The sequence below is a fragment of the Mus caroli genome, unplaced genomic scaffold (genome assembly GCF_978045245.1).
Source record: "Mus caroli unplaced genomic scaffold, Mus_caroli_1 scaffold_8, whole genome shotgun sequence".
Classification (NCBI taxonomy): Eukaryota; Metazoa; Chordata; class Mammalia; order Rodentia; family Muridae; genus Mus; species Mus caroli.
The window spans coordinates 21,395,224-21,421,848 of record NW_028227263.1 but is presented as its reverse complement, the minus strand read 5'-3'; the positions used below and the strand labels follow the sequence as shown (position 1 = coordinate 21,421,848).

Below are 26,625 nucleotides of genomic sequence, written 5' to 3'. Positions count from 1 at the left end.
TTTCCTTTTCCTGGAAGCCCTCTGCCTCGTCCACCTCCCCTACAACATTACATCTGGCAAGATAGCAATGGGTGCAATGGCATTCTCAAAATTTCACTTTGGGACTTTGTGTGTGTGTGTGTGTGAGAGAGAGAGAGAGAGAGAGAGAGAAGAAGAAGAAGAAGAAGAAGAAGAAGAAGAAGAAGAAGAAGAAGAAGAAGAAGAAGAAGAAGAAGAAGACCCTCCCATATGCAGTTTCTATTGAGAAAATGCTTCTCTAATGAACATATATAGGCTGTTATTTCCTGTCACTATGAAACAATGCAGTATAACAATTTACATGGCAGTTACATGTATTACAGGTAATCTAGAGATGATTTTAAGTACACAGAAGAATATAGGCAGTTATTTGTAAGTACTTTACCACGTTAGATAAGGCCCTTAGGCCCATGTAGGTCCCATAAAGAATCCCTTGTGGATACAGGGGGATGGCTAAATATGCAAATGTAAGCATATTTACTTATTCGTATGATGTGTGTGTGTTCAGGGAAGACTTATATAGGAGGTTTTGAATCAGGCAAGCTGTGCAAAAGAGTTGCCACAATCAGTGGGAGGCATAAAGGGGAACTGTAAAACATTGGAGTGTCTCAATCACTCGACAAGCTTTGATAAAGTCCACTGTGGCTAGAAAAATAAGAAGAACTTCCTGGGATCCTGGATGCAGAGAGTAGGGGACAAGTATCAGAACCCATGGTTCCTGATGGGGACCTGGACCCCAAAGGCTCATATTTATTCTTTCCAGTAAACCCTCCCTTTGAGATTTCTGCTGTTCCTTTTCCTGAACAGTTGTACCAAATTGCATTATTTCCCACAGGCAATTATTTTGACATCAATATTTTTCAATGCCCAAAGCTCACATGAAGCTCCACCTGTTTCAATCACTTCTGGGAGCCTAGGCATTCCTGGCAAAGGCACATTACAACATCTGGAAAAAGCAGGGGGTTAATCTGTCCCAGCCATGCCAACTTTTCTTGTGAGTCTATCTTGGCCCATTTTCTACAGAATTTACAGTCTCGGGGAGAAGTCAAGAAAATGCAAATGCACCTGTGATGAGAAGGGTCAAGGCTGGGGACAGCCTAGGAACCACAGAGCCAGTGCAGAAAAGCACACTGCTGATGGAGAGACAGGACAGGGGTGAGTCCCAAATGATGGCTGTCAGCCAACATTAGCAGAAGCAAGCAGGTTCAAAGTTGTTACATCATTATGGGTCAGCGAAGAGACACGAATGTGACAGGGAACACAATTTATCATAACACCTGTTAAACTTGTAGAACTGTCCAGCCTCTGGTCCATAGGCTGCATGTGCTTCCGGGTAGCTGTGACTATGGCCCAACAAAAAGCCACAAACATCCAAAGTTTTGACTATGGGGTCAAAATGTTACAAGACTGGTTCATGGTTGGTTTTAAATATGTGTGTATGTGTGTACATATGAGCATGTATGTATATCTTAGATGCACAGTTCTTCTCAGATGTGAACTTTGAACTTGGCAACTCCATGTTCCAATGCCAAAAGGTTGGAAACTCCATAAAAACATTGAGACAGAAGTCCCCATGGCCTGGTAATTTAACTTTCCTGTAGCTACCTTGGAGAAATTCTGAAAAGCACATAGAGAGGCAGGCATGTGCAGGGTCACTACTTCTGCTTGATTTGTCATAAGAGAAAACTGGTTAAAAGTAAAGGATCCTCCCCGAGAGAATGGCGAGACAAGCTGTGCTTTGCATCCTTAATGTCGCAATACAACTTTCATTTATAAAGGACTGGGTACAGATTTGGAAAGACCTCAGGAAGTCTTATTGAATATAAACACAAATTTAAAAATGATATGTAAAAAATACGCTATCTGTATCAAGATATCCTCATGTGCATTACAAGCCTCAAATAATATAATACATTTTACATAATTTCTGTATGAACACACACACACACACACACACACACACACACACACACACACACACAGGGACAGGTATTAGGGATAGACAGAGTTCTTCTTTGGGGCAGCATACAGAAATAGAGCAACTGATTTCAACGCAGAGTTTACCTCAGACAGAGGACACTGTAGAGAAATGTTCAGCCATTATTCTGGTATAAAAATACAGAGCTTTTCTCAATTTATATCTTAATTATTTTTGACTGTTTTATATGAGTATAATATCTATGTCATTTTTCCCATCATCTCCACCTTTCAAGTCCTCTGTCCCCCATGTCTCAAACTCTTTAATTATTATTTACTATTTAATTATTATTGTTATACACACACACACACCATGCCAAGTTCAAAGTTCAGTTAGTGTTGCTCATGTGTATGTGTATTTAAGGCTAACTGCTTGGAATAACCTATCAATGATCTTGTTCCTGGAGCAGATTGATTCTCCCTCCCTCAGTAGTAATTAATTGCCTTGTGAGATGCACTCCATCCACACTGGCATGGCATTTGTTTCTATCATCCTTAGGTCCTGAGAGTCCATGAGTACAGCTTCTCTGTCCTATACAGAAAATGCCCTGATCTTTTGGTTCTTAAATTCTTTCCACACTCTCTTCTATAATGTCCACTGAACCTTTGGTATAAGCATTGTATTGTAAATATATTTCAAATTACTAGGGAAACATACACAAGCTGGACTGAGAGAAATGTAATCAGTAAGTCCTACTCAGTTTTAACACCTATAAACGAGACCAATAATTGACCCCAGAAGGAGCAACAGTGGCACTTATATCCTGAGGGTAACCAACAACTGTTTAATTAAATGTGAAGCCTGCTCAATAGGAGGGATTTTGTGCCTGGATCTACAAGCCTATCCCACTACCCATACATAGCTGGCAAGGCCAAGTACCCTAGAGGAGAGCATACTGCAGTCATAATTCCCAATCACTTTCTAAATACTTGTCATTATACATTATAGATGTATCTTTCACCCCTTATAAGATGTCTTTCTGTACCAGATAGAGGTCATGCTAGAGTTTTCTGATGCATATGGTGCCTGATATGGGAGGGAGAAAGCAGCTCTACAAAGAGCCCATAGTAACTGTTCACCTGGGTTAAGCTAGCCTCATGGACATAGTAGTGGATATTTTCTCCCTGGAATCAGAAACATACCTGCTCTAACTCAGACTTTTGGCTAAGTCTTCTAGGAAACCTGCTCACCCACAAGGGATGAGAGTGAGTAGGGGTTGTCAACCAAGTTGGAGAACTAAGTCAAGACTAAAAATGGCACATAGCTGGAGAGGGGGGCTGGGGGACGGTATGTCCTTCTTCCCTGTCATCCCTACCACAGCAACAGTGAACCAGTGTGAGTGTGTAGGCGGGAACATAGGGGAGAGTCCACTAGGAGATGACTAGGTACAAGGGTTATTTACTTGCCATGAAAATATTCTTCCCAAACACAGTTATGGGCCACTACACCAATGGTACAGCTATTGTGGACAGGTGGAATATGCACCTCTCTGCTCACACCTACGCTTAGGCAGAGGATTCTCAAGGACATGTGTACCAAGAGTTGGGACAACCAAGGGATATTTTCAGGTGTGTTTGCTATGTAAATTACCTTTATTCCCCTTGAGGTAGAAATATGCACTTCCTTGTAACCACAGGCTTTTCCACCCACGTCCCAGTTCCTGAATAGCAATGTGAAGCTTTATTATTTATTAACAATGCCTATGGCCTTTTGCTAGGCTTGTTCTCCGATTAGCTGGTAACCTATTTAAGTAGTTTAAACTATTCTATGTCTTCCCAGGGTTGATCACCTCTCCTCAGTTTTATAAGTCTAATTTCCTCAGACTCCACGGGGTGAATCTTCCCACGCCTGACCCTATCCCAGAGTTCCAATCTCTCTTTTGGAACTCCCACCTTCTACTTCCTGCCATTTGCTAATAGACCATTTAGGTTTTTATTGACAGGTGATGCTTCCACACAACTATACAATACATTATCCTTTCTCTTTTAAGTAGCTGTATTTAACCAAATAATAAAGAAACAAACTTAAAGTCAAGTGTTGAGTTCACACTAGCTAGACTTGCAGCTAAGCAATAGAATTTGTCAGTGTGAATGAGATGCAACTCCCATGATTCATTGCATGAGATTTCAACTGCTTTAGCTAGAGAGATTGCTTGGTTGGTTCGGGACTTGTGATACACCAGGAAGATTTGACTCAGACCCAAAGAACCCATATGGAAAAAAGTAGAGTATAATGGTGTGTACTTATATTCCTAGTGCTGAAGAAATGGGGCAAGATGCATCTCTGAGGCTTGCCAGCCAATCTGCAGAGCCTAAGACACACCAGACTGATAGAATACTCTTGCTTCAAAACACAAAGTGGATGGGTCCAGAAGAAAGAACCAAAGTTGACCTGTGGACTCCTTAGCCATGTGTACATACATGCACCTGTGTCTGCACACATCTATGCACATGCACTTTCACATGCATATGGGCTCAACCTATCAAGAGAGAGAGAGAGAGAGAGAGAGAGAGAGAGAGAGAGAGAGAGAGAGAGAGAGAGAGAGAGAGAGAGAGAGAGAGAGTTATTATTTCCATCTTGGTATCAGAGACTTTCTAGTGTCTCAGTACCCTAGTTGTATGTGACATCCAACTATGATGAGACATAGTCAGAGACTGTGACAGGATCACTGTTGTCAGGATATGTTAAACACCCAGTCATTTACTTGTGCCTCTGTATCCACTCATTTATCAAGCTATTCATGGAGTTGTATGATAGTCTCTTGTCTTTCAGATCATGGCCAGGGTGGTGTCTAGAGAGTGGCCACATGTTAGAATTCCCTAAAGAAACTTTTAGTAAATATCAGCAGCAAGGTACCATCACAGACCAGTTTAGTCAGTGTGGCTGGTGGTAAGGGCCAAGGACTTTTAAATGGGCAGCCAGTGTTGCGATCACTTGAATGACAATTCTAGGGAATTGTTTCCAGATTTCAGATGCAGGAGTGCTGGCAATGCAGACATCAGTCCCACTGAACCAACACATTGAGCTTTATTATTTTCTTTTGAAGTATACTCTCCGATGAAGTGGTTGAAGTTTAGAAGGGAGGATACGTCATGCACTGACCTACCATGTATGTTCCCACTCTTTAACTTTACCTTTGACCTGCAACCTGACCTTCAACATGGAATCTAGAGCTGACCTTCAGTTCTAATTGCAGTATCAGTTCTTCTATCAGTTGCCTTAGCAAAGGCTAGGAGGATGCTTCTGTATCAGATACAAATCCCACTGTGTAGATCTTTCCACATGCTAACTCTGCTTCATCTGCTGCCCTGGTGGGAGCCCATGACATTAGGATCTCCAGCAGACCTACTTCCATGTTCTCTGCCTTCTAATCACATAGTAGCAGAGAGATGGGAGATTCATTCCACCAGGTTAGGGCTGTCATTCCACCAGGTTAGGGCTTCTCTTGCTTCGTTTCTGGCTCCTTTCGGTTAATGAAGGGTGTGTGTGTGGGGGGGGTATAAATGTGAATGTGTCTGTCAAGGAATTACTTGTTATCTTTATTTGTTATTAATTTACTAAGCACATATAATGCGCCATGATTTATACTGGTAGCAGAGATAAAAAATGAACAAGACAACATTCTGCTATTGTGGAGATTAATTCCAGACTGGGAATAAGGCATCAGCAGTCATATATGAGCCAGTGTCTAGTTAGATAATTCCAAATCTTGACCAACCACACAGAGTGGGAAAAAAAACCCTAAACAGAACAATGAGAAAAAGTGACTTGGGGCAGGTGCTGTGTTACGGATTAGAGTACTTCTTAGAGATGACTTTTAACTGGCATTTAGCTGACAAAGAAGCACAAGAGTCCAGACAGGTGCCATGAAATAGAAATTTCTGTAAGGAAGAAAATGTCTTACATTCACATCTCAAAAACAGCAAGTAGCAAATGAAATGTGGCTCCTATAACTGAGAATTCTTGATTATAGCTAATTTAAGTTTAAATAGTTACACATACCTGTGGCTTCCATATTGGAAAGCAGAAGTTCAGAGTTAATGGAACAAGACATGATTGAAAAGGAGATGACAGTCATATATCAAATACAGACCTGAGGATGACTAGTCCAGGGTAAGCAAAGAGCCAATCCTCTCTGGAGGCTGAGACAGGAAGGGTATCTTGCATTTGTGGGTATCTTGGGCTATATAGTAAGTATTAGGTGAGCCAGAACTATACACTGAGACTGCCACAAAACAAAGAAAATGAGAAAGAAGAAAGGAAGGAAATAGAAAAGAAAAGGGGGGAAGGGGAGGGAAGGGGAGGGAAGGGAAGGGAGAAAGAAAGAAGGGAAGGGAGAAAGAAAGAAGGGAAGGGAGAAAGAAAGAAGGGAAGGGAGAAAGAAAGAAGGGAAGGGAGAAGGAAACAGGGAAGGGAAGGGGAGGGGGAAGGGGGAAGGGAAGAAAGGGGGAAGGGGGAAGAAAAAAGGGAAAAGGGAAAAAAGGGAAAAAAGGGAAAAAAGGGAAAAAAAGGGAAAAAAGGGAAAAGACCATGCCAGCTGCTAGTTGCTCTGCAAAAGAGTTTGGAGTGTCTGAATACAGAGGAGAGGCCAGTGCTGCCAGAATTCTGAATATTGGTTTTGAGGCTGGAGAAATGCTCAGAAACTAAGAGCACTTGCTGTTCTTTCAGAGGACCAGAGTTGGGCTCCCAGCACCCATATCAGGTGGCCCACAACTAGCTGTAAGCCCAGCTCCAGGGTATTTGATACCTCTGTCCTCTGTGGACACTGCAGCCACATTTCCTTCCCACCCCCCCACACACAAATAAATTAACCTTTTTTTTTTAAGGGAAAAATGTCTTGAAGTTAGCAAGCATATCATAAAGGATCTTGAGGATCATAGGATAGGGGTTGAAATTTTATTTTAATGTAGTGAGGAAGATTTGAGAGAGTTTAAGTACAAGAGTGCTATGTTGATAACTTACACACAGGGAGGGCTTTCCTGTGACACTTACATATTAGCTGATTTGATCCTCTGAGAAATTTGTTATTTTCAGTATGAAATTCATGATAGAAAAATTAAAGCTCTAAGAATTAAATATTAAACACCTAACAGTCTATAGGTAAAGCAGTTAGAGAGAAATATGAAGCATTGGTACTCACATCGGTGGCAGTGCTGAGACTGGAACCCAGGGCCTTGCAATGCTAAGCAAGTACTCTATCACTGGGCCATTTCCCCAGCCCTAGAGGCCATCACCATACCTTCTGTGTGACGCTAACTCCTTCCAAGCCAGTGACAGCTTTTGAAATTTCTTCTCAATGTGGATAATGGCACCCAGAAATGGAACCAGATGGAACAAGCTATTCGAGCAGGAAGGCTAAAGGATGTGATGGGGTAGAGAAGTGACACCCAGGGGATTATGGGAGGAGAGAAGAAGTTAAAATATGGTACGTTTCTAAAGCCAAGGCAGCCAAGAGACTCTCTGGATGTTACTTATTAAGCCATGTTTAGGGTATACCTAAAATTGAAGAGATGGTGCTAAGTCGGGAGTAGATGGGACTTGGATGGAAATAGGAGGGAGGGTGATGTAGTGGGAGATATTGCTATTTGAGCGTATACTGCTGTGAGCAAACGCTCCTTATACTCCCTTCTCTCTCCCATCTTCCTAACTGTCCTTTCTATTCTTTAGTCTGTTACTCAACAAATATTTGTGGAGACCTGACTAGTCCAGACACTAATCACAGTTCTGGGAGCTCAGAACACAAAAGAGCCAAATCACTTACTACTTTGCTTCTTAGAGTTCCAGGGCAGAACAATGATGCCCTAGAAAATAGACATGCATGAGAAATCATTTCAGAGAACAATTTCTATGGTGTTAGCAAAAGGGGCTGATTTGGAGAAGAGAGCAAGTCTCATGGGTATTTTGGGGTAGGAGGCCTTGTCCAAAAGGGGTAGTTAATATAATGTGAATACAAGATAATATAAATTATTGAAAGAGCAAGAGAGCATTAATACATTCATTTGTATGTATGAATCGTAGATATTATAACACTCTCCATAGCATAGTGCACATGTCCATGCATATCTTTCTAGGTTGTACTGATCTCTCCTAGCTGTCATCTCTCCATCTGGTACATGATCAGATTGATTGGCTGAAAAATCTGTTTAGTATTTCATGCACCTCAAGCTGTGAAAGGCAGGTCTAAATACAGACACAGTATGATGCACTAATTAATTTATGATTGTATTTTACATCATTGATGCTAGAGCTCTTGATTTGGGGATGCAACTTCTGAAGGAAACAGTTCAAGGACAGCAGTGAAGACTCTTGCAGAAGCATTTTTGTCGGAGACTTGTCCCTACTGCCCTGGCTGCTGGGAACTAGAGGGGGCCTGTAGGTTTCATTCATCCTATGCCTCTCTTGTAACCAAACCCCAGAACAGGTCCACAGTTCCTGGCAAAACATGCCTATACTTCACAGCAGCATTTACACCTGTCACTCATATAGACAGGTGCCTCCATCTTGCCTGACTTATTTTACAAGCTTCCATAGCCAGGCATGACTGACCCCAGCAACACTTTCATAGATAAAACATCAAGTGCATTCAATAAACATTAACCATCTCACTGACCAGATAAGATACCCTGGGCCACACAGAAGAAACACAGATAACTTATTTACAAAAAGTCAAGATTCATTTTAAAGATGCAAAGAGACAGAAATCAAATGACCTCACCAGTCGCATGGCTCTTAACATGTCATTCTCTGAGAACACACAATGAAGAGATAGGATTCCTATGGAGAAACAACAGCGATCTGCATTTGCGGTGAGCAGTGAATTCCTTGGAGGTGTACTGAGAAGGGCATCATAATTGTATAAAACATTTCTGATTGCTCTTGCTGTCCATCCTTGTTTTATTTGATGAGAAAACTGGGGTTTGAGGTGGTTAAATGCTTTTCCTTTAGTCTTTCACACAGCAGAGCCAGAGTCCTAGGCAGTGGAAATAGCAAGGTGGATATCATCCCAGTAGAGAAGATGGTGCCTAGGAGGGACTACTGAAAGGGCCTGCCAGGCGAAGAGCTAATCTCCCTGATTGGATTGAATACAATGCAGAAATCTGTCAAATGATCATGCTTCAACCCACAAATCAAAAAAAACTGACAAAATATAGACACAACCTAAAGAGCATATGGGGTCACAAAGTAGTGAGGCTAGTAGTCAGACCTTTGTCACTGGCAAAATGCCCGACACTTAAAAACGTAGAAAGATTAGTTAAGAACACTAGCTCAAATCTGTAATCTCATCATTTGGGAAGCTGTGACAGGAGATTCTAAACTTTGAGACCAACCAGAGGATTATGTGAGAGCCTGCTTCAATAAACAAGAGTGAAAAGAATGAGAAATCAATCTATTTCAACGCATGGTTTTGGAGGGTTTGGTGTGGAATGGTAGGGAGGGCATGGAGGAGCACAGCGCTCAGGTCATGGCGCTTATGAAACAGGGCTTAAGAACACCTGGGTTAGCAGGCTTCCTCTTTCTCTCTTTTATTTTTGAGGTTGTAATTTAAATACAGTGTTTCTCCCTTCCCTTGCTCTCTTCCATTTTCTCCCTCCAAACACTCTCATGTACCCCTGTCCTTCTTAAATTCATGACCTATTTTATCAGTTATTATTGTATGCATAAATATGCAAATACATATGTGTTCCTAAATATACCTGTGGAGTATATGTAATGTGGATTTTATGTGTTTCAGGCACTGGACAATCAGTTGTTATGCTCTTTCCAGGGGGAAAGCCACCTCTCCTATTCCCAGTTTACTCAGTTGCCTGTGGTTCTATGTGTTGGGTTGAGGCCTTGTGAGCTTTCTTCTCATCCACTTCTCATGTCCATTTTCTTCCTCATTCATCTCCTGTTGATGCAGTCATGTTGGTGAGAATTTGCTGGTGTAGCTTCTAATACTTGCTAGAAGATACGATCTCAGAGCAATCTTCCTGATCCTCTAGCTCTCACAATCTTTCTGCCTTTTTTTCTGAAATATTCCCTGAGCTTTAGATTATGGGAATGTTTTGCAGATGTATCCACTGGGACTACACTCCACAACTCTACATTTTGACTGGTTGTAGTTTTCTGTAGTGGTCTCCATATATTAGAAAGAAGATTCCTAGATGAGGGATGAAGACTACACTTATCTCTGGGTATAAAAACAAATGTTTTTAGGTTGTAGTTAGGGATTATGCTAGTTTAATAAAACTGATTATAGATTCTTCCCCAATAATCATGACTTCAATACCATTGAGTGATTAGCTAGGTTTCCAGAACTAGCCATGGTATCCCTCTTATTGAGTGGGTCTTAAGTCCAATTAGAGAGTTGTTACCGCCACGATATTAGCATCACTTCACTACCTAATGGGTAAATGCTATTTTGATGCAGTTCATGGGTATGATAGCTAGGTGGGGCTGTTGATTTTCTCCCACCTTTGTAAACTTGCATAGCCCCTCTGATTCCATGAAAGCTCATCCTTATGGAGGGCTGTTCAGATCAGAGTTCAGGGGCCTTTGAGCCATGTTTCTGAAGTATATGGTAATTTCACCAATAGATACTTATGTTCCATGTCTGGAGGGTAACCAAGGGCAACAGTAATAGGCTGTATGTTTTGGGGAGCCTGTTAGAAAGCCCTGGCCAACAACTAAAAAGAGAGCTTCTCTCTCATTTCTGGCACATTCTGCCATTTTTAAATACCTTCTGCCTATGGGACAATGCTAATTGCATTGATAACATGTCATCCGTCTCAGTTAATCATCTCTAGAAACATTCTGATAGAAGCATCTAGAAGCCTGCTTCACTAATTCCCTAGGCATCTTTTCATCTAATTAAGTTGACAAACAAAAGAAACTATTAGGCAGGAGTAATAAAGCAAAATGTAGACCAAGAAAAGGCAAGACTTGAATGAAAACCTGGCATATTGGCAGTTGCCATCACAAACAAGCCACATTTTCCTTCCCTCCCAGGTTGAGGTTTGTTGGGGACCCACACAGCTTGAGGGTACAGGACTTAGACATTCATCAGAGTGGTGGGTACGCTTAGGAAGAACCGATGGGGCTTGGAACATAATCAGATGCTGGTGAGAAGCAAGGAGGGGTGGCAGCATTCCTGGGGCAGTGACAACCTGACATACAGCTGAGAGGAAAGCAAGAGGTGAGATAGAGAGACCTGGAGGCCATCCTGCCACTCACTGTCTGTTAACTGTGAGCACAAAGGGCCTGAGCAGACAAGCTGGCACCTCTGTAATCAGTGCTTAATTGTTGGACTTGCCCTTTGAGATGCTGAGCCCGAGGATAGGAAATAAGATTGCAGATAGAAGTCAGTGTGCAGGGTTCTACAGAGAGGCTCTCTTTGAATGTACATAAACAAAATGTTAGACAAGTACATTCCAGATGGGATCCCCAGTCAGGGGCAGGTGATGTGTGTTTTACCCTCTAATTTATTCAAAATAATGGAACAGATTCTCTTAGGATATCTGGATAGGACCTTCCATGCACAAAGGACAAAGGGCTAGACCACAGTGGTTCTCAACCTGTGGGTCATGACCCCTTTGGGGGTCTAATGACCCTTTCACTGGAGTTGCATATCAGATATCCTACATATCAGATATTTACATTAGTATTCATAACAATAGAAAAAATACGATTATGAAGTGGCGGCAACAAACTAATTTTATCATTGGGGGGGGGGTCAGACGAGAAACTGTACTAAAGGGTCAGAGCATTGGGAAGGTTGAGAACCGCTGGGCTAGAGAAGAGGTTCCTGTTGAGAAGACAGAGGCTGGAGGCATTTCAATTTTAAAGCCATGGTTTTCTACCTGTAAATTTGGGAAATATTGAAAGGAATGTCTACAACCCCACAAACACCAGTGAGTACAAAGTTAGTCAATAAACTCTCTCATATGAACAGGCACATGCACACACAGACAGCTTTTTAAAGATATAGATTCAGCGATGACTCATTTACAAATGCTTTTTAAAAGACTGTGGAATCCCTAGCTCTTTCTGTCCATCTGTGCTGTCTAAATAGAATGGAACTAAGAAGTCTTTGCCTGTCACATGGCTGTCTGTTGATGTTAAAGACAAGTGTCATATTGAGAAAGATTAGTGGACAGGAAAACACAAGCAATACTTATCATTTGTGCAGCATGAAGCATGAGCCCTGAGTGGTGCCTAAGCCCTGCTGAGTTGTGAGGATTTCTAGATGCTTAAGATTCAAGCATAGCGAAGAGAAGTTTTTCTGGTACTGCCCTGGTGTATATGCCACATTAAAGTGTTTGCCGATAAGGGTAAATCTATATATTTAAAAAGTTGTCTGTGTGTACATGTGTGTGTTCATATGAGATGATTTATCATTCTCTCAATTGGAGCTTCCACTTTTTAAGTGACTCTAGCATGTGTTAAGTTGACATGAAAAAACTATCCAACACCATGTTACACCCAGAAAGGAAGCCAGCTCTGTATGTCCAATGCCAATATCAAGAAGCCCAACACCTCTGGCTTCCCACAGTCTTCTCTCTTCACCAGCAAAGATGTGACTATTGTTCAAGTTCAAGCACCCACAAGTATCTTCAGTTTCCCCGACTCTTCATAGTTCTGAACCATATCCCTAGCATAACTCATATATGCATATCCAGTCTATAAATACTGTATCGATTATTGTGTACTAAATGCTTGGTGTCTGGTGATAGTGAACAATACTACTTTATGTAAAATGGATAAATTAATCCTTTGCTATTAGGTTTCAAGAGAGGTAATTATATTCTAATTCAAATTATATTAGCATTGAAACCTATAGCTCTTGTTTAAACAGAAGCCCTTACTTGGTCATTGTGCAGAGTCACAGAAGAGGGATCTAGCTTACATGTTGTCATAGAGGATCTGGCTCTATTAATGGATCCACATCTCCTAAGCCACAGTTATTAAAGACTCTGAACTGGCACCACACAGCTAATAATCCTCTATCTAGGCATGACGTTTAGTAGTTGAGATACTTAACATTCCAAGGTGAAGTTTCTAGAATGCTACACATTGTCTTAGTAGGTTGACAGCACGCATAGCATTAATGTATACTTACACAGGCTTTACACAGGTCTGCCACTAGAGCAATGGCTCTGGTTGGGCACAGTTTGAGTCTGTGCCTCCAGGGTTTGTAGTTTGAAATTTAATTAAGCTATTAAGATCAGAACTGAATCTGTCCATGATGTTCAGAAGTCAGCCTTTGGGTATTGGTTGGGGTTGGAAAAGGTTACCAAGGTAAAGGTCCTGTGTTTGAGTTCTGGTAGCTTTATAAAGGAGAGAGCAACTAGAGGCCATATGTACATATGTGCTCCCTCTAGTGATATGTGTGTGCGCTACCTTCAAAATATCTTTAAAAAAGAAAAATAACTTAAGGGAGGACGGATTTACTTTTGGCTCGCAGTTTCTGAAACTTTCAGCTCACCCTGGCAGAGAAGGGATGGTTGAGTCTTCATGGTGGTGGCAGCATGCACTGGAAGCTCCTCACTCCACTTGGATTGGGAAGCTCAGAGTTGGACCAGAAACTAGGGCTGAGCTCTAACTTTCCAAGGCCACCAACTGTGCCTCACCTCCCAAAGGCTACTCAGGCACTCAAAATTGTGACACCAGCTGTGAACAAACCTTCAAAAATGAACTTGTAGAGGACATTTCAGAGTCAAGGCATAGCAGATAGATGTGTTGTGCAGTCTTTGAATTCCAGCAGCCAGAAGGCCACCACAGACGCCAGCACTCAGAGCTCTACCTCTGGAACTATGAGCCAAAACAAACTCCTGTTCTTTTTAAGCTTCTCAGTCTCAGGTAAATGAACACAGTTGAATCCAAAGGAATTTACTCCATGTTAAGATAACTGCATGCAGTACATATTATTACTATTCCAGTTTATAGCTGAGAAAAGCTAGGCAGAGATCAGCAAATCAGCTTGTCCAAGATCTTATCTGTAATGAAAGGCACAGACTAGATTTAATTCAAGGCTTAAACCAGTGGATCCAAAGAGTGACTGGAACTTCCAAGAAAAAATTGGCAATACCTATGAACACATGTGGTCAGCATGTCTGTAGGGGCCTATGACCTGAAAGACAGTGGCCAGGGGTGCTAGCTGACATAAACAAAAAGGACAGTACTGATTTTGAAATCCAGGGTAGACCCAGGCACTGACACACAAGCTGCTCAGTGGCAGTGCCTGGAGTATCTCGTCTTTATAGATCATAAAGCATTGCAATGCTTACCTTCCCTGGAGATAAACATTATCTGATTCTTGGAAATACAGACAAGCTGCCCTTCCTGGTGATGAGGATATGTGCAAGTGATGGTGGTAAGGCAGCACTAGGAATGAATTTCTACCTCTTTTCCAAATTTTACACACACACACATACACACACACAAAAAGCATCTAATTAGGGGTTGGCTTACAATTTCAGTGGTTTAGTCCACGATCTTCATGGTGGGAAGCATTGTGGCAGGCAGACATACTGCTGGAGCAGTAGTTGAGAGCTTATATTGTATTGGCAAAATATAAGTAGAGAGAAAATGAGACTGGGCCCCTAAGAATGTGAGAGAGAATGAGTGTGGACTTTTGAAACCTCAAAGCCCATTGCTAAGGGCTACATCTTCTCCAATAAGGCCACACCAAAGTGGAAACTTACATGTTCTTTGGAAAGTCAGTTGGATGATGTTTTGCTGGGGCAAACACGTGAAAGAATGTTTAGCTGAAGTAGACATAGGTGAAAGGCTAAGGCAGACTTGTTAAGAAACGTTTGGCTGAAACAAACATAGGTGAAAGAATGGTTTGTTAAAGCAAGTACATGAAAGGACAGATGGTGAAGGATTTTTTACTAACAACATATGTGTATTGGTCTGTCTTACACTGTGTTATTGCACTCCATGTGTGAGGACTCTATAAAGAAATACATACCAAAAAACTTTTGGTGGTATGTCATTACTTGTTGTGAGGTTTTTTTGTTTGTTTGCTTGTTTGTTTTTCTTTTGTCACTATTGTGGTCTTGGGCTGATTGGCAGAGGTTTGTCAACTAAGACAGACTCACATGGTGAGGCAAGATCTGTGTTGAGGCAAGACCCATAGAGGGCATGTGATGTTTGGAGGGAATATAAAGGACAGTGACAGAGGTTGAGCTTGGCTTGTTGATAGAGCTAGCTGTGTAATGCTTGTTGGTCTCACATCCTCACTGATCTTGCTTTGCTGAGAGAGGCAGAGCCAAGAACTTCTCCTGGTGTTCCTGCTGACATGCGCCAAGGCTGAGGCCTGGTTGTCTCTTTTAGGTAGAGCCACCACTGTTGATTTGTGTTTGCCCTCTCAACTCTACAAAACTGGACTGCTGATATATCTGTAAAGTATTTGCAAGTAGATTGAGCTGTCACTGCTAACCTATAAACTTAAACTGTCCATTTTTAGACAACACAGATAGAAGTTGCTCCAAAGAACCTTTCTAAACAGGTCCACACCCACCCCTGTATCCTTTCTCTTCTCCTACCCCTGGTGGATGGTGGGCTACAAAGGAAAATAAAATGTTTTAAAACCATCATTAAAATAGGTTTAAAAATAAATTACACCACACTTTCTAATCTTTCCTAATAAACTAGAAGCCAAGCATGCCAATATATAAGCCTGTGGGGGCCATTCTTGACCAAACTACAGCATTCAGGTAGTTCTTTGGAGACAAAACCAAACTCCAAAGCACCCACCTCAATAAGAATCAGAACCATCCTAGTCCTGATAGATCTCTGCTAATTTGGAACAACCTTCAGAGCAGAAACATGGTTAAGACCTGAGGTTATTGTTTTCTTCGGTATTGTGATTGTATGACATTTAGACCCAGGGTGTTTTTCTTATTGTTTTATGATCCTCCCTTGTATATTATTGTGTCTCACCTTCCACTTCCTTCTTCTTCACACTCCATTTATCATAGTCTTCATCATCTTCTGCTCAGCTTACAGCTTTCTGTCCTCTTCCTCTTCCCTGTGACGGCATACAGCAAGGGTAGAAGAGATGCAGCTGCAGAGTCATCTCACTGGAACCACCACAAAAATGGTCCATCCCACTTTCCCCCCTTAGTGTCTTGAATGTCAGGGACCACACCTGCTTTTTACCCAACAGGTGATTAGCCCCTTGTATATAATAATCACCAACAGATACTTTATTGAATTAATGAGAAGTGACCTTGAAACAGCCCTTTTTATGTACAAGAAGTGGAGATCTAAGGAAGAAACAGTTGTGTCCTAAATTCATTCAGTAAGTTGACTGTTAACTCAGACCTGTAGCCCAGAACTTTCTTTTGCTTCTAGCTTAGAGCAGTGTGGTTCCCAAACATGCAGATTTCCTCCATTGTCTGTATATGAATGCAGTTTTCAAATGGATCACACATTCTTTTTCATAAACTTGGATGTGAAGACCCAACATATTTGGGAAAGGCTCGTGAATCATTGGGCAAGATTAAGTTTTCTCTCTGACACATGACATTCTCCATCTTCATAAATGGCTCAGTGAGTCACAGGGGCCTGAAAGGTTAAACCAGGGTAATGTAACACAGTTGCTTCACTGGCTGTTAACTGTTTCTTCCCTAGCTGAAGAGGAGCCCAACCCACCTCTTGCCCTTGTTTTAACCACTATTTTTGTGGGTTGTAGTTCATCAGGAAGGCTCAGAAAGTATTGCTAATTTATGCACCATTTATTCCACTAGATAATGCATTTGGGAAAATGTAAGGTGCCCACACACCTGCAATTCAGGGACGCTAAAGGCAAGCTCTGCACTGACCCTGCCAGAAAAAATGGGCACTTTATATCTCATATGGTTGACTGCTTTCTCCCTCCATGTTCATGATGGTGTCCATTCGCTTCAGTTGAGGAGGCCCTGGAGAGAGATATTACAAATTGAATGATGTAGCCTGATCTGACAAGAATTTCTAGAGATTCTGGCCTGGGTTCGGTGCTTCACAGTAGTATGCCACTTTCACAAGTCATGGAATGATTTTTAAATGTCTGATTTTAAAGTTCTACTTTGACACTAACACAGTGACTTTGGGACAGTCATGTCACTTTGCTGAGCCCCTGCAATGTGGCACTTGTCAAGAAGTAACCAAAAGGGTAAGCTATGGTACTAGGCAAAATGTAAAGTTGAATTTGCCTTCTACCTATTTTGACTGTGAACAAACGAATCAGTCTTACCAGGCTTCAGTTTTCTGATTTGTAGATTATAAGGGTACAAACTTCAAAAGAGATTTTTAAAAATCAACATCAAATGTATAGAGAATCCATGTGAATCACTCCTTAGGTATTAACTCATTTAATAAATGCCTGTGAAAAGGCAATTATTCATGTAATGATTGCTCTTCAGATAATGGAAATGAGGCATTGCAGGTGCTTATGGACTTACAGTGGGAACACACTCAATGAATTCATCATAATTTTAATGTATTGGAAGTTAACAATGCATTGTTTTTTAGATAGGTTTACATGCCCTCAGAGCTGGCCTCAAATTTGCTGAGTAGCTATAATTAACCTGGGACTTTTGATCCTTTTGACAAGTGCTAGGACAATACAACCATAACATTCGTGCCTTTACTGGGCACTAAACTACAGGCTGTGAGAGCCACTGACAGCTTGGGTAGAGTGATTCTCACTTCAGGACTCTATGGTGATGCTGATGTCATGGCTGCTCTGAGCATCCTGGGTATTGTTAAGGAGCTCGTCCAAGCCCAGATGTGGTATTTTCTCACCATATTGTCCCTGGTGAAGTACATGGTCCTTCAGTCAGTGATGGTATGATGCACGCTTGCTGACCCCATACATGGAAAATCTAATCTAAGGAGCATGTGATCCAATTTCATCCAGTTTCCCCAACTCCCTGGGGACCATATATTCTTTTGTGTATCACTCTCATAATAATTCAATGACTACAAATAGCCATAGAGCATTCATTACATAGTTGCATTTACCATTTAAAGCTCTAAGAACACAGTCGAGGAAAGAATTGCCCTGTATCATAGAGAACTGAGACTAGCTATGCAGAACCTGGGAGTCAATTCTGTTGTGATTCTTTGGTTGTATATTTGTTTGGATTTTTTTACAATGAAAGAGAACAAATTAAGGGTTTTGTGCATGGTATGTGCTAAGCCAGCCCTTTCCTGCTGAGCTTCACCTCATCCCAGTCTACTTTAGGTCTTCATTGTAATCTCAGAATTGCAAGGACTCTGGGGAGCATGGGGGCAGTGGGAGTTAATAAAGTGCTGAGATGTGGTAGAACATTTATCTAGCAAGAAAAAGGTCCTGAATTCCCTGAATTTTCCCATCCCAAGCTCTGTATCCAAACTAAAATATACAATGAAAGAAAATAGGAGTTAGTTAAAAACCTTTGTGAACATTAACTTTTTGATACAACAAACATTTAAAATTTTCCTGCTTGAGAATTCAATGCATAGACAAAGAACTGGTCTGAGTATCTGCTGGTGACTAGCAGAAGACAGACATATAGACATTGAGCTCTTACTCGCCAACAGATGGAATATGCACATAGAAGATGCATGCTCATCTCCAACCCAGGTCTTTCTCTGCGGTTCAGACTACCATGGTTTCAGACTGTGGATTTCAGACACCCAAGTTTTTGGGTTCACCTGAGTACGTAACAGATATCCCATCTTCCATATTCAAAGTCAGTGTTGTTGTCTTCCATTTCACAGCTGCTTGCGTTACAGGGTTCTCCTTATAACCAGATCATCCATTCACCATGCTGCTGCCAGTGTTCCTAAACACCTCTCTTTTACTTCAATAAGGAATCTTCCCATCCATAAGGATGATGGATGCTTATTCATATGGACTACTGCCACTTCTATCCATAGCCTTGACATAGCTTCTGAGCATGCTGCCTTTGAAACACATACAGTCTTCTCTAGTCTCACCAGTCAACCAGAAAAGACAATTAAGTGTGAATCACACTCTAGTCTCCTGTTTGGCTCTCTTCAGTGGATTCTTGTCATATACAAAAGAATCCTTATGCCTTCCTTGGATCTGTTAAGCCCTCTAGGATTTGGTCCCCACCCATCTTTCCTGACCTTATTTTCTAACTCTCTTACATTTTCTAACTCCCTCCAGCATCCCTGGCCTTTCTCGTGTTCTTCACACACACCACGATGTGAGAACATGGGCGTATTGAAATGTCAGACCCAGCTGAGAAGAACTTAATTAAAAAGTAGAAAAGAGAAGAGAAATTGAGGGGTGAAAAGCTTCAAGAAGGTGGGAAGGATAAGACTCTAAGCCCAGGTGGAAATTTGTCATATCCCATAGAAGAAATACCTCAGCTAGCTTCAGTCTCAGTCTCTCTCCCCCTCCCCCAACTCTCTCTGTGCACGTGTATGTTCTCTCTGTCTCTGTCTCTCTGTCTCTCTGTCTCTCTGTCTCTGTCTGTCTGTCTGTCTGTCTGTCTGTCTCTCTCTCTCTCTTTCTCTCTCTCTCTCTCTCTCTCTCTCTCTGTGCATGAATGCAAGTGTGTTGTGTATATACAAATGCGCACCTGTGTATGTGGGGGGCAGAGGTCAACTTCGGTTGTTTTTCCTCAGGTGCCACTTCCCTTCTTTTTTGAGGTAGAGTCTCTCATTAGCCTGGGGCTTTCCAAGTAGGCTAAAGTGGCTGACTAGCAAGCCTCATAGTTCCACTTGTCTTTGCTTCCAGAGTCTAAAAATGTAAGCATGTACCACTACATCCAGGTTTTTTTAAATGTGGGTCCTGGGGGGGAGGGGGTCAAACTTAGGTCCCATTGTTTGTGATAAACACTTTAATGACTGAGCAAACCACTGAGCCCTGCTTCCTACAGCATCACAGGGAGAGGAGACTAGGAGAGTGTAGAAATAGTTGCTGGATCAGAGGCCCAGATGAGAGATCTAGGGAGGAGAAAGAGCAACAAAACTTATTATGATAAAACTTATCCAGAACTGGCCTCAGCTTCAGAGAAGAGATGAATAGCTTGACAGGCAACTAATGAACTTCTGAATAACTTACCTGTTAGACAAAACATTCAGCAGTTTCCTTGACAGTGAGACCTTGGGTTCTGTGCCTGCTGGAAACTGGAAAAGTAGTAATACCTGCTCTGTTGATAAAAACAGATAATTATATGGCACTATAATACTTTTATTGCCAGAAGTCACAGCTAGGCTGCATGCTCCAACCTTGTCTTATCAACCATTATACTACTAGTAAATGCTTATTCATGTTACGAACAAATGAATGAGTGATGAGTGAATGAATGAAAGGCTAAGTTTTAGAAGAGGGAGAACAATTATTTTGTAGAATTAGGAGAAGACTCTGGAGATTTTATTTCACTGGCAAAGAAACAGTTGGATCTTAAAGCAGTGATCCAGTGTTGCTTACCATGGATGCCCAGCTGTGAGAATGCACTTGAATTTCATGCTTGTCCCATTCACCTGCAGCAAGATGATCAGAGCCACCAAGACTCCTCCTCTGCCTCTGCTTTCCTCAATGTTCCTTGCTTTTGACTCCCTTTACATTAAATACTGAGTGGGGCGTGTCTTCAGCCTACTGTATCCACTGGCATGTAGGTTGGGAACCACTTTATCTCAGATGCTTTGGATAAAAGATTCAAGATCCAAAGGGGCCTTGACAGACTGTCAGTTAGCCAGAGGAGATCATTTGAATGGGACTTAATGCAAAGTCAACACTGAGATCTATTGAATGAATACAAAGAATGGAGAGGAGGAGTTACACAGCTGCTTCCCTACTGAGGAAAAGTGCAGAAAGACTGACATGGAAAAGAGCAACCCAGGGGCCAAAATCTGGGGGAGGCCACCACAAAACTAACATTTTTCAGGACATTATATATTTGTCAACATTTATTTAATGTTTTGTAATATATGTTCCTGGTTGGCCATCAATCTCTAGATCAAGAATTGGCCTTATTGTAGACCAGACCCTCCATTTGGCTTTTCCATTCAGTTGAATGAAAGGTTTTCCCTCTGTGCTTCCATAAGAATTGCTCTGAAAATGATCACAGACAGCCAGCTTAAGTGAAAATAAGATTCTGGCATTCATGAGGTACTCTCTTGAACGATCCACCTGCATTATGACATTTAGTCTTCATCTCAGTCCTTTGAGCATGGGATTTTATTAGCTCTATCTTTTAGGTGGGAAACTGAGGTTGAGAATGAGGTAAGGGGCTTCACTGAGACAACAAAGATCATCAGAGCGTTCGGGTTATTGAATTAGGCAGGTCTACTTTCAAAGGCTGTTCCTTACCCTCACTTTTCCAAATGAGATCACTGGCACATTCATAAACACACAGACACAGACAACACACACACACACACACACACACACACACACACACACACAGATACTGGCAACACTGTGGAGACTATATCATCTCAAACAAACATGCTTACTGATGGTCATGCCTGTGGCTTTCACCTAAAAACTACATCCTCCCCGACCAGTGTACTCTAACAAGGTCCAGTTCTAACAAATTTTTCTACCAGACAAATTCCTCTTGATTAATAAAGGAGCTTGCTGTGGAAGCTCAAAACCCAGCAGCAATTAATTATTGACAGAGCATGTGAATTAGAGATAAAAGAAGTCATTCTTTCTCCATGCAAGTGATAGTAAATAAATTTAATTACGGTAGGAGAGGCTAAGGGATCTTCGTCTGAATTAAGTTTTATTAGCTGAGACATTTAAAAGCATGTCATCGTAACAAAGAGGTCTTGTGTAATCCTGAATGTACCACTTTGGTTAAGACACAGAAGTGAATGGATGTAATGGAGCACCTGGTGGCAGATGGCCCATTGTACCATGAGGCATTGAAATTGAACATGTTTATCCTCAATTAGCACTGGTCTCCATATGCCTATAGTGAACTGACTGCATAATAATATCCTGAGCCTTATTTTTAATCACCGATTGGCCCCCTGCTTTGGGCTGGAGGTAGTGGCATCAAAGGAAAACATGGATATAGAGGTGATGATGGAAAGTGTTTTTGTCAAAGAGACTGGTAGACAAGAACCATGCTGTGGGGTCTGTGTTCTTCTGCAACTTTTCATTATTATAACAGACACCTACCATAGTCAACTTTGTAAGAAGAAAGGTTTATTGTGACTTTTGGTTTCAGAGATTCCAATCCACAGTTGCTTAGGCTTATTTGGGATGGGGGAGGAGTTTGTGGCAACCCAGCTCATTATGAGAGTGGTATATGTTAGGAAAAGCCTGTTTACTGCATGACCAGGCCATCAAAGTGAGAAAAAAGATAGGGGAGATGCTGGGGTCTTAGCTTGCCCTTTAATTAATTTTATTTAGATTTTTATTTATGTATATGTGCTTTTGCCTCCATGTATATTTGTCTTTGTTATTCTTTATCCTTGGGTTTCTTTTTTTTTTAACATTTATTCAACACTGTTTTTTATGCTAAATTAGGGGTCAGAAAACCTCCTTAAAAAGCAAAATGATGCATACTCTAGGTTCTGTGTGCCACATACCTGTTGCACCAACCAATTTCACTATTTATTGTATAAAAGCAGCACATAAACAATATGTAAATGAGCCAGTGTGGCTGGGTCCCAATGAAGGTTTATTTACAAGCATTGAAATATAAATTCTGCATAATTTTCATGTATCATACAATGCTGCTATTACTATCATTTGGGCTTTTTCCCACAGCCATTTAAAGGTTATAAATCCTTCTTAGCTGTGACTCACATACAAACAGGAGGCAAGGAGAATTTGCCAACCCTGGACTACATAATCTTTGAGGTCTTGTTGAGCGCAAACATTTCCTGAAAGCTACTACAACAATAATAAAACCCTTAATTTACTGAGCTCATGCACGCAAGAGATTCCATGCTAAATGCTTTCAAACATTAGCTCCCTTAATCCTCATACTACAGTGTGAAGTCGTTGCTATCATTACCTCTATTTCAGAGATTATAAAACTAATATGTAAGGAAATTAAGGGCATATCTAGGTTAAATACAATTGGTAAGAGGTAGAAAGGCAGTTTAAACCCAAGAATACAAGCTTTCCAAAGAGTAATGCATAAATCTTAGGCTGCCTTTTCTGATAATTACATAGTCAAGCCTTCATTTGGGACATCGAGACAGAACTGCCCAGTGCTCCTCTGTTCTATTTAGTGGCTCCTACCTAGGCTATGTGTTGCATATAATTTGTGCAAAGATACTAAAATATCTTGGGTATAGTAATAACCACTGTATTTCCTCTTTCTTTGTTCTTCTAGAAATGTGATGCCTAAGACATTGGATGGGCAGATAACCATGGAGAAGACCCCCAGTTATTTTGTGACGAATGAGGCTCCCAAGCGCATCCACTCTATGGCCAAGGATATCAAACTCATTGTGGTGGTACGAAACCCAGTGACCAGGGCCATTTCTGACTATACCCAGACACTGTCAAAAAAGCCAGAGATCCCCACCTTTGAGGTTCTGGCCTTCAAAAACCGGACCCTGGGGCTGATTGATGCCTCTTGGAGCGCCATTCGAATTGGGATCTATGCTTTGCACCTGGAGAACTGGCTGCAGTACTTTCCCCTTTCTCAGATCCTGTTTGTCAGTGGTGAGCGACTCATAGTGGACCCTGCAGGGGAGATGGCCAAGGTCCAGGATTTCCTAGGCCTCAAGCGTGTGGTGACTGAGAAGCACTTTTACTTCAACAAAACCAAGGGGTTCCCTTGCCTGAAGAAGCCAGAAGACAGCAGCGCCCCAAGATGTTTGGGCAAGAGCAAAGGTCGGACTCATCCCCGAATTGACCCAGATGTCATCCATAGACTTCGGAAATTCTACAAACCCTTCAACATGATGTTTTACCAAATGACTGGTCAAGATTTCCAGTGGGAACAGGAAGAGGGTGATAAGTGAGGCTGATGGTGTGGAGGGAAGGCTAATGAATAGCAAGGATACTCTTAAGCAGAGTCCCAAATCCCCCAGGTTCAGAAGTGTCAACCATGCTGGAGTACCAAGTAGATTGCCAACCTGATCCATTCAGGTTACATCCAATGTTGTGGGCTTAGGCAGAGGTATAGCTCTCATGGTATCCCTGTGGAGGAATCAACAATGTCTGGTTGACCAGATGGCTACTAAAATCTACCATGAATAGTATCTTCTACTAGTTAATAGTTAAACAGAATAAACATCTTCCAATGTCACAGACAGATGCTAAGTTGAGTATAAGAAAGAGAGAAAGAGAGAGAGAGAGAGAGAGAGAGAGAGAGAGAGAGAGAAAGGAAGGAGGGAAGGAAGGAAGGAAGGAAGGAAGGAAGGAAGGAAGGAAGGAAGGAAGGAAGGAAGGAAGGAAGGAGAGAAGAAAGAAAGAAAAAGAAAGAAAGGAAGGAAGGAAGGAAGGAAGGAAGGAAGGAAGGAAGGAAGGAAGGTGTACTTTGCCGGAGCTCTTACTATAGTCTTGGGAGTTTGGATTCTAGCCTTGTATTTAATCCCTGGTACATAAACTTCTGCTCTGGCATCTCTCCAGAATGCTATTTGTGACTGAGAGCACCAAGACTCCCAAGGAGCAATATCCTCCCTCCAAAGCCTGTCTAGCCTGCCCATCAAAGGCCTCATCCCACAACCCTTTGATTTCCTCCCTCCCCACGATATGAAGGCAAAGGCATGCACGTATGTTCTTCACCAAAAATAAAATAAAACAAAACAAAACAAAAAATAGCCTATACCCCCTAGAGCCTTCTATCTGAGAGCCTACAAGGTGGGTCTCTCTCTTCATGAGCGTTCTAAATTACAGAGAAGCTCAGCACATCCTCATAGTGGGATCTGGCCTACATGAATGCTCTCAGAACAAGGAGATAGAATCTGTGTTTTGAGCCCTGAGGTTGGCAAAGATGAATGCTTGTAACTGTGGGTATCAGGCAAACCCCAGCCTCTTGGTGGGTGGCCCCTTATCTAAAGACCCTTGTTCCTAAGGATCATGGTCCTGGGGCATGCTCTAAGGGATAGGCTCTGCCCTGGAGGCAAAGACAGAGCTTGCTTGTTAGTTGTTCACAGACACCCTTCCAGATGTGAAGAGGAAGGGAGTACCCAATGTTTTTGTTTGTCTCGATGCTGCCCCCTCAGGGTCACCTCATGGTTCATTTTTCTCTACTCAGAGATGGCATTCATTGGGCCATTGGCAAGAATGCTGCTGCTTTGCAGTGTGAAGTGGATTGGGGAGGGCAAGGACTGTCTGCAGACATCCTTTTCAAGGGCTGCCAAATAAAGTGTCCCTTCCCATTAGTATGGTTCAATTAAAACACAGCGTTTGACATAAAGCACTTGTTTCTCAGATCTCCAAAGCCAGGAATTGTAGTAAAATTGGAAATGTGTATGAGTGGGGAGAGTTGAATCTGTTCAGCTGTTATTAAACTGTCATTTCTCCCACTAAATGGAAACTGTGTTGTTATAAAGCTTAATGCAACCTGATTGATGGTTTTTGATGGTGTGTTTGTATTGGTCACTTCTTGCCCACCCATACCCCTACCCTGGATGGTAGGGAATAGATAGTTTCCTGAGTCTTTGAGGGATTCTGTGTGCGAGGCAGGATGTTTCTTTCAGAAACAAACACTATAGCTGGGGAAAAGGTATAGATTTTCATCACCCTGTGCGCCATGGACTGATAAACCACATTCAGAAACAGCTGCACAAATAGTTTTTTTCCAGATAAGAAAAGTTGAGCTGAAGGCAACGAATATTCCAAAGTAAACAAAGATACAGATCAAAATACAAGTGCTCACATTTTAAAAGGAAGGGGGTACACACCAGGGTAGAAGGGTGAACTACATGTGTGTGTGTGGGGGGCTTACTCTGTGAGCAGAACAATGTTTGAGCAGGTGTCAGCCTTAGCTGAATCTCCTGTGGATTTTGTACAAGACATATGTGCAAGCCTAGCACAGTGGAAGACACCTGTAACTACAGTAGTCAGGGAGACTGAGGCACCCTCCTGGCTTTGAGGCCAGTCTGTGTCACCCAATGAGACACTGGCTAAAAATAAGTCAATGCATATACATAGGAGGAAGAGGAGAGGAGAAGAAGAGAGAGAAAAAGAAGAAGGAAAAATGAAGAAGAGGACAGAGAACTGAGGAGGAAGGGAGGGTGAGAGGAAGGGAAAGAAGGGAAAGAAGGGGGAGGGAGAGAGGGAGGGAGGGAAGGAGGGAGGGAGGGAAAGGAGGGAGGAAGGAAGGAAGAAAAGGAGGGAGGGAGGGAGGGAGGGAGGGAGGAAGGAAGGAAGGAAGGAAGGAAGGAAGGAAGGAAGGAAGGAAGGAAGGAAGGAAGGAAGGAAGGAAGGAAGGTAGACTGACAGACATGGCTTTTTGAGCTCTAGACTAGATCTCTAGTGGTACTGACCATTTCAGAAGTGTTTTTACGGAAACTGGGATTTAGAACTTGAGTCAAGTCTTAATGTTTCCTTCTGCTCTCTTCCTTGAGCTTAACCCACTCATGGCTTTATGAGATTTACTTTCAAGGAAAGTGGTACCAGGGTTTTTGAACCCTGCAAGGAAGAGTTATATCATTCTTGCAGAAATGTGTTCTGTTTTGGTGTTCAGTGGCACCTAGGTTATGAAGATATTAAAATTCTGTCA

General features: G+C 41.9%; 1 protein-coding gene across 1 annotated transcript in view; it reads left to right on the top strand.

The window, feature by feature from the left end:
* Hs3st4 (heparan sulfate-glucosamine 3-sulfotransferase 4) overlaps positions 1 to 24,281 on the top strand; it is a 417,745-nt gene extending 393,464 nt beyond the window's left edge. Inside the window, exon 2 of the mRNA XM_021168814.3 lies at positions 23,281 to 24,281. Coding sequence (XP_021024473.1) covers positions 23,281 to 23,917 — 637 coding nt within the window. The 3' untranslated portion in view covers positions 23,918 to 24,281. The remainder of the gene's footprint in view (positions 1 to 23,280) is intronic.
* Positions 24,282 to 26,625: the final 2,344 nt, after the last annotated feature.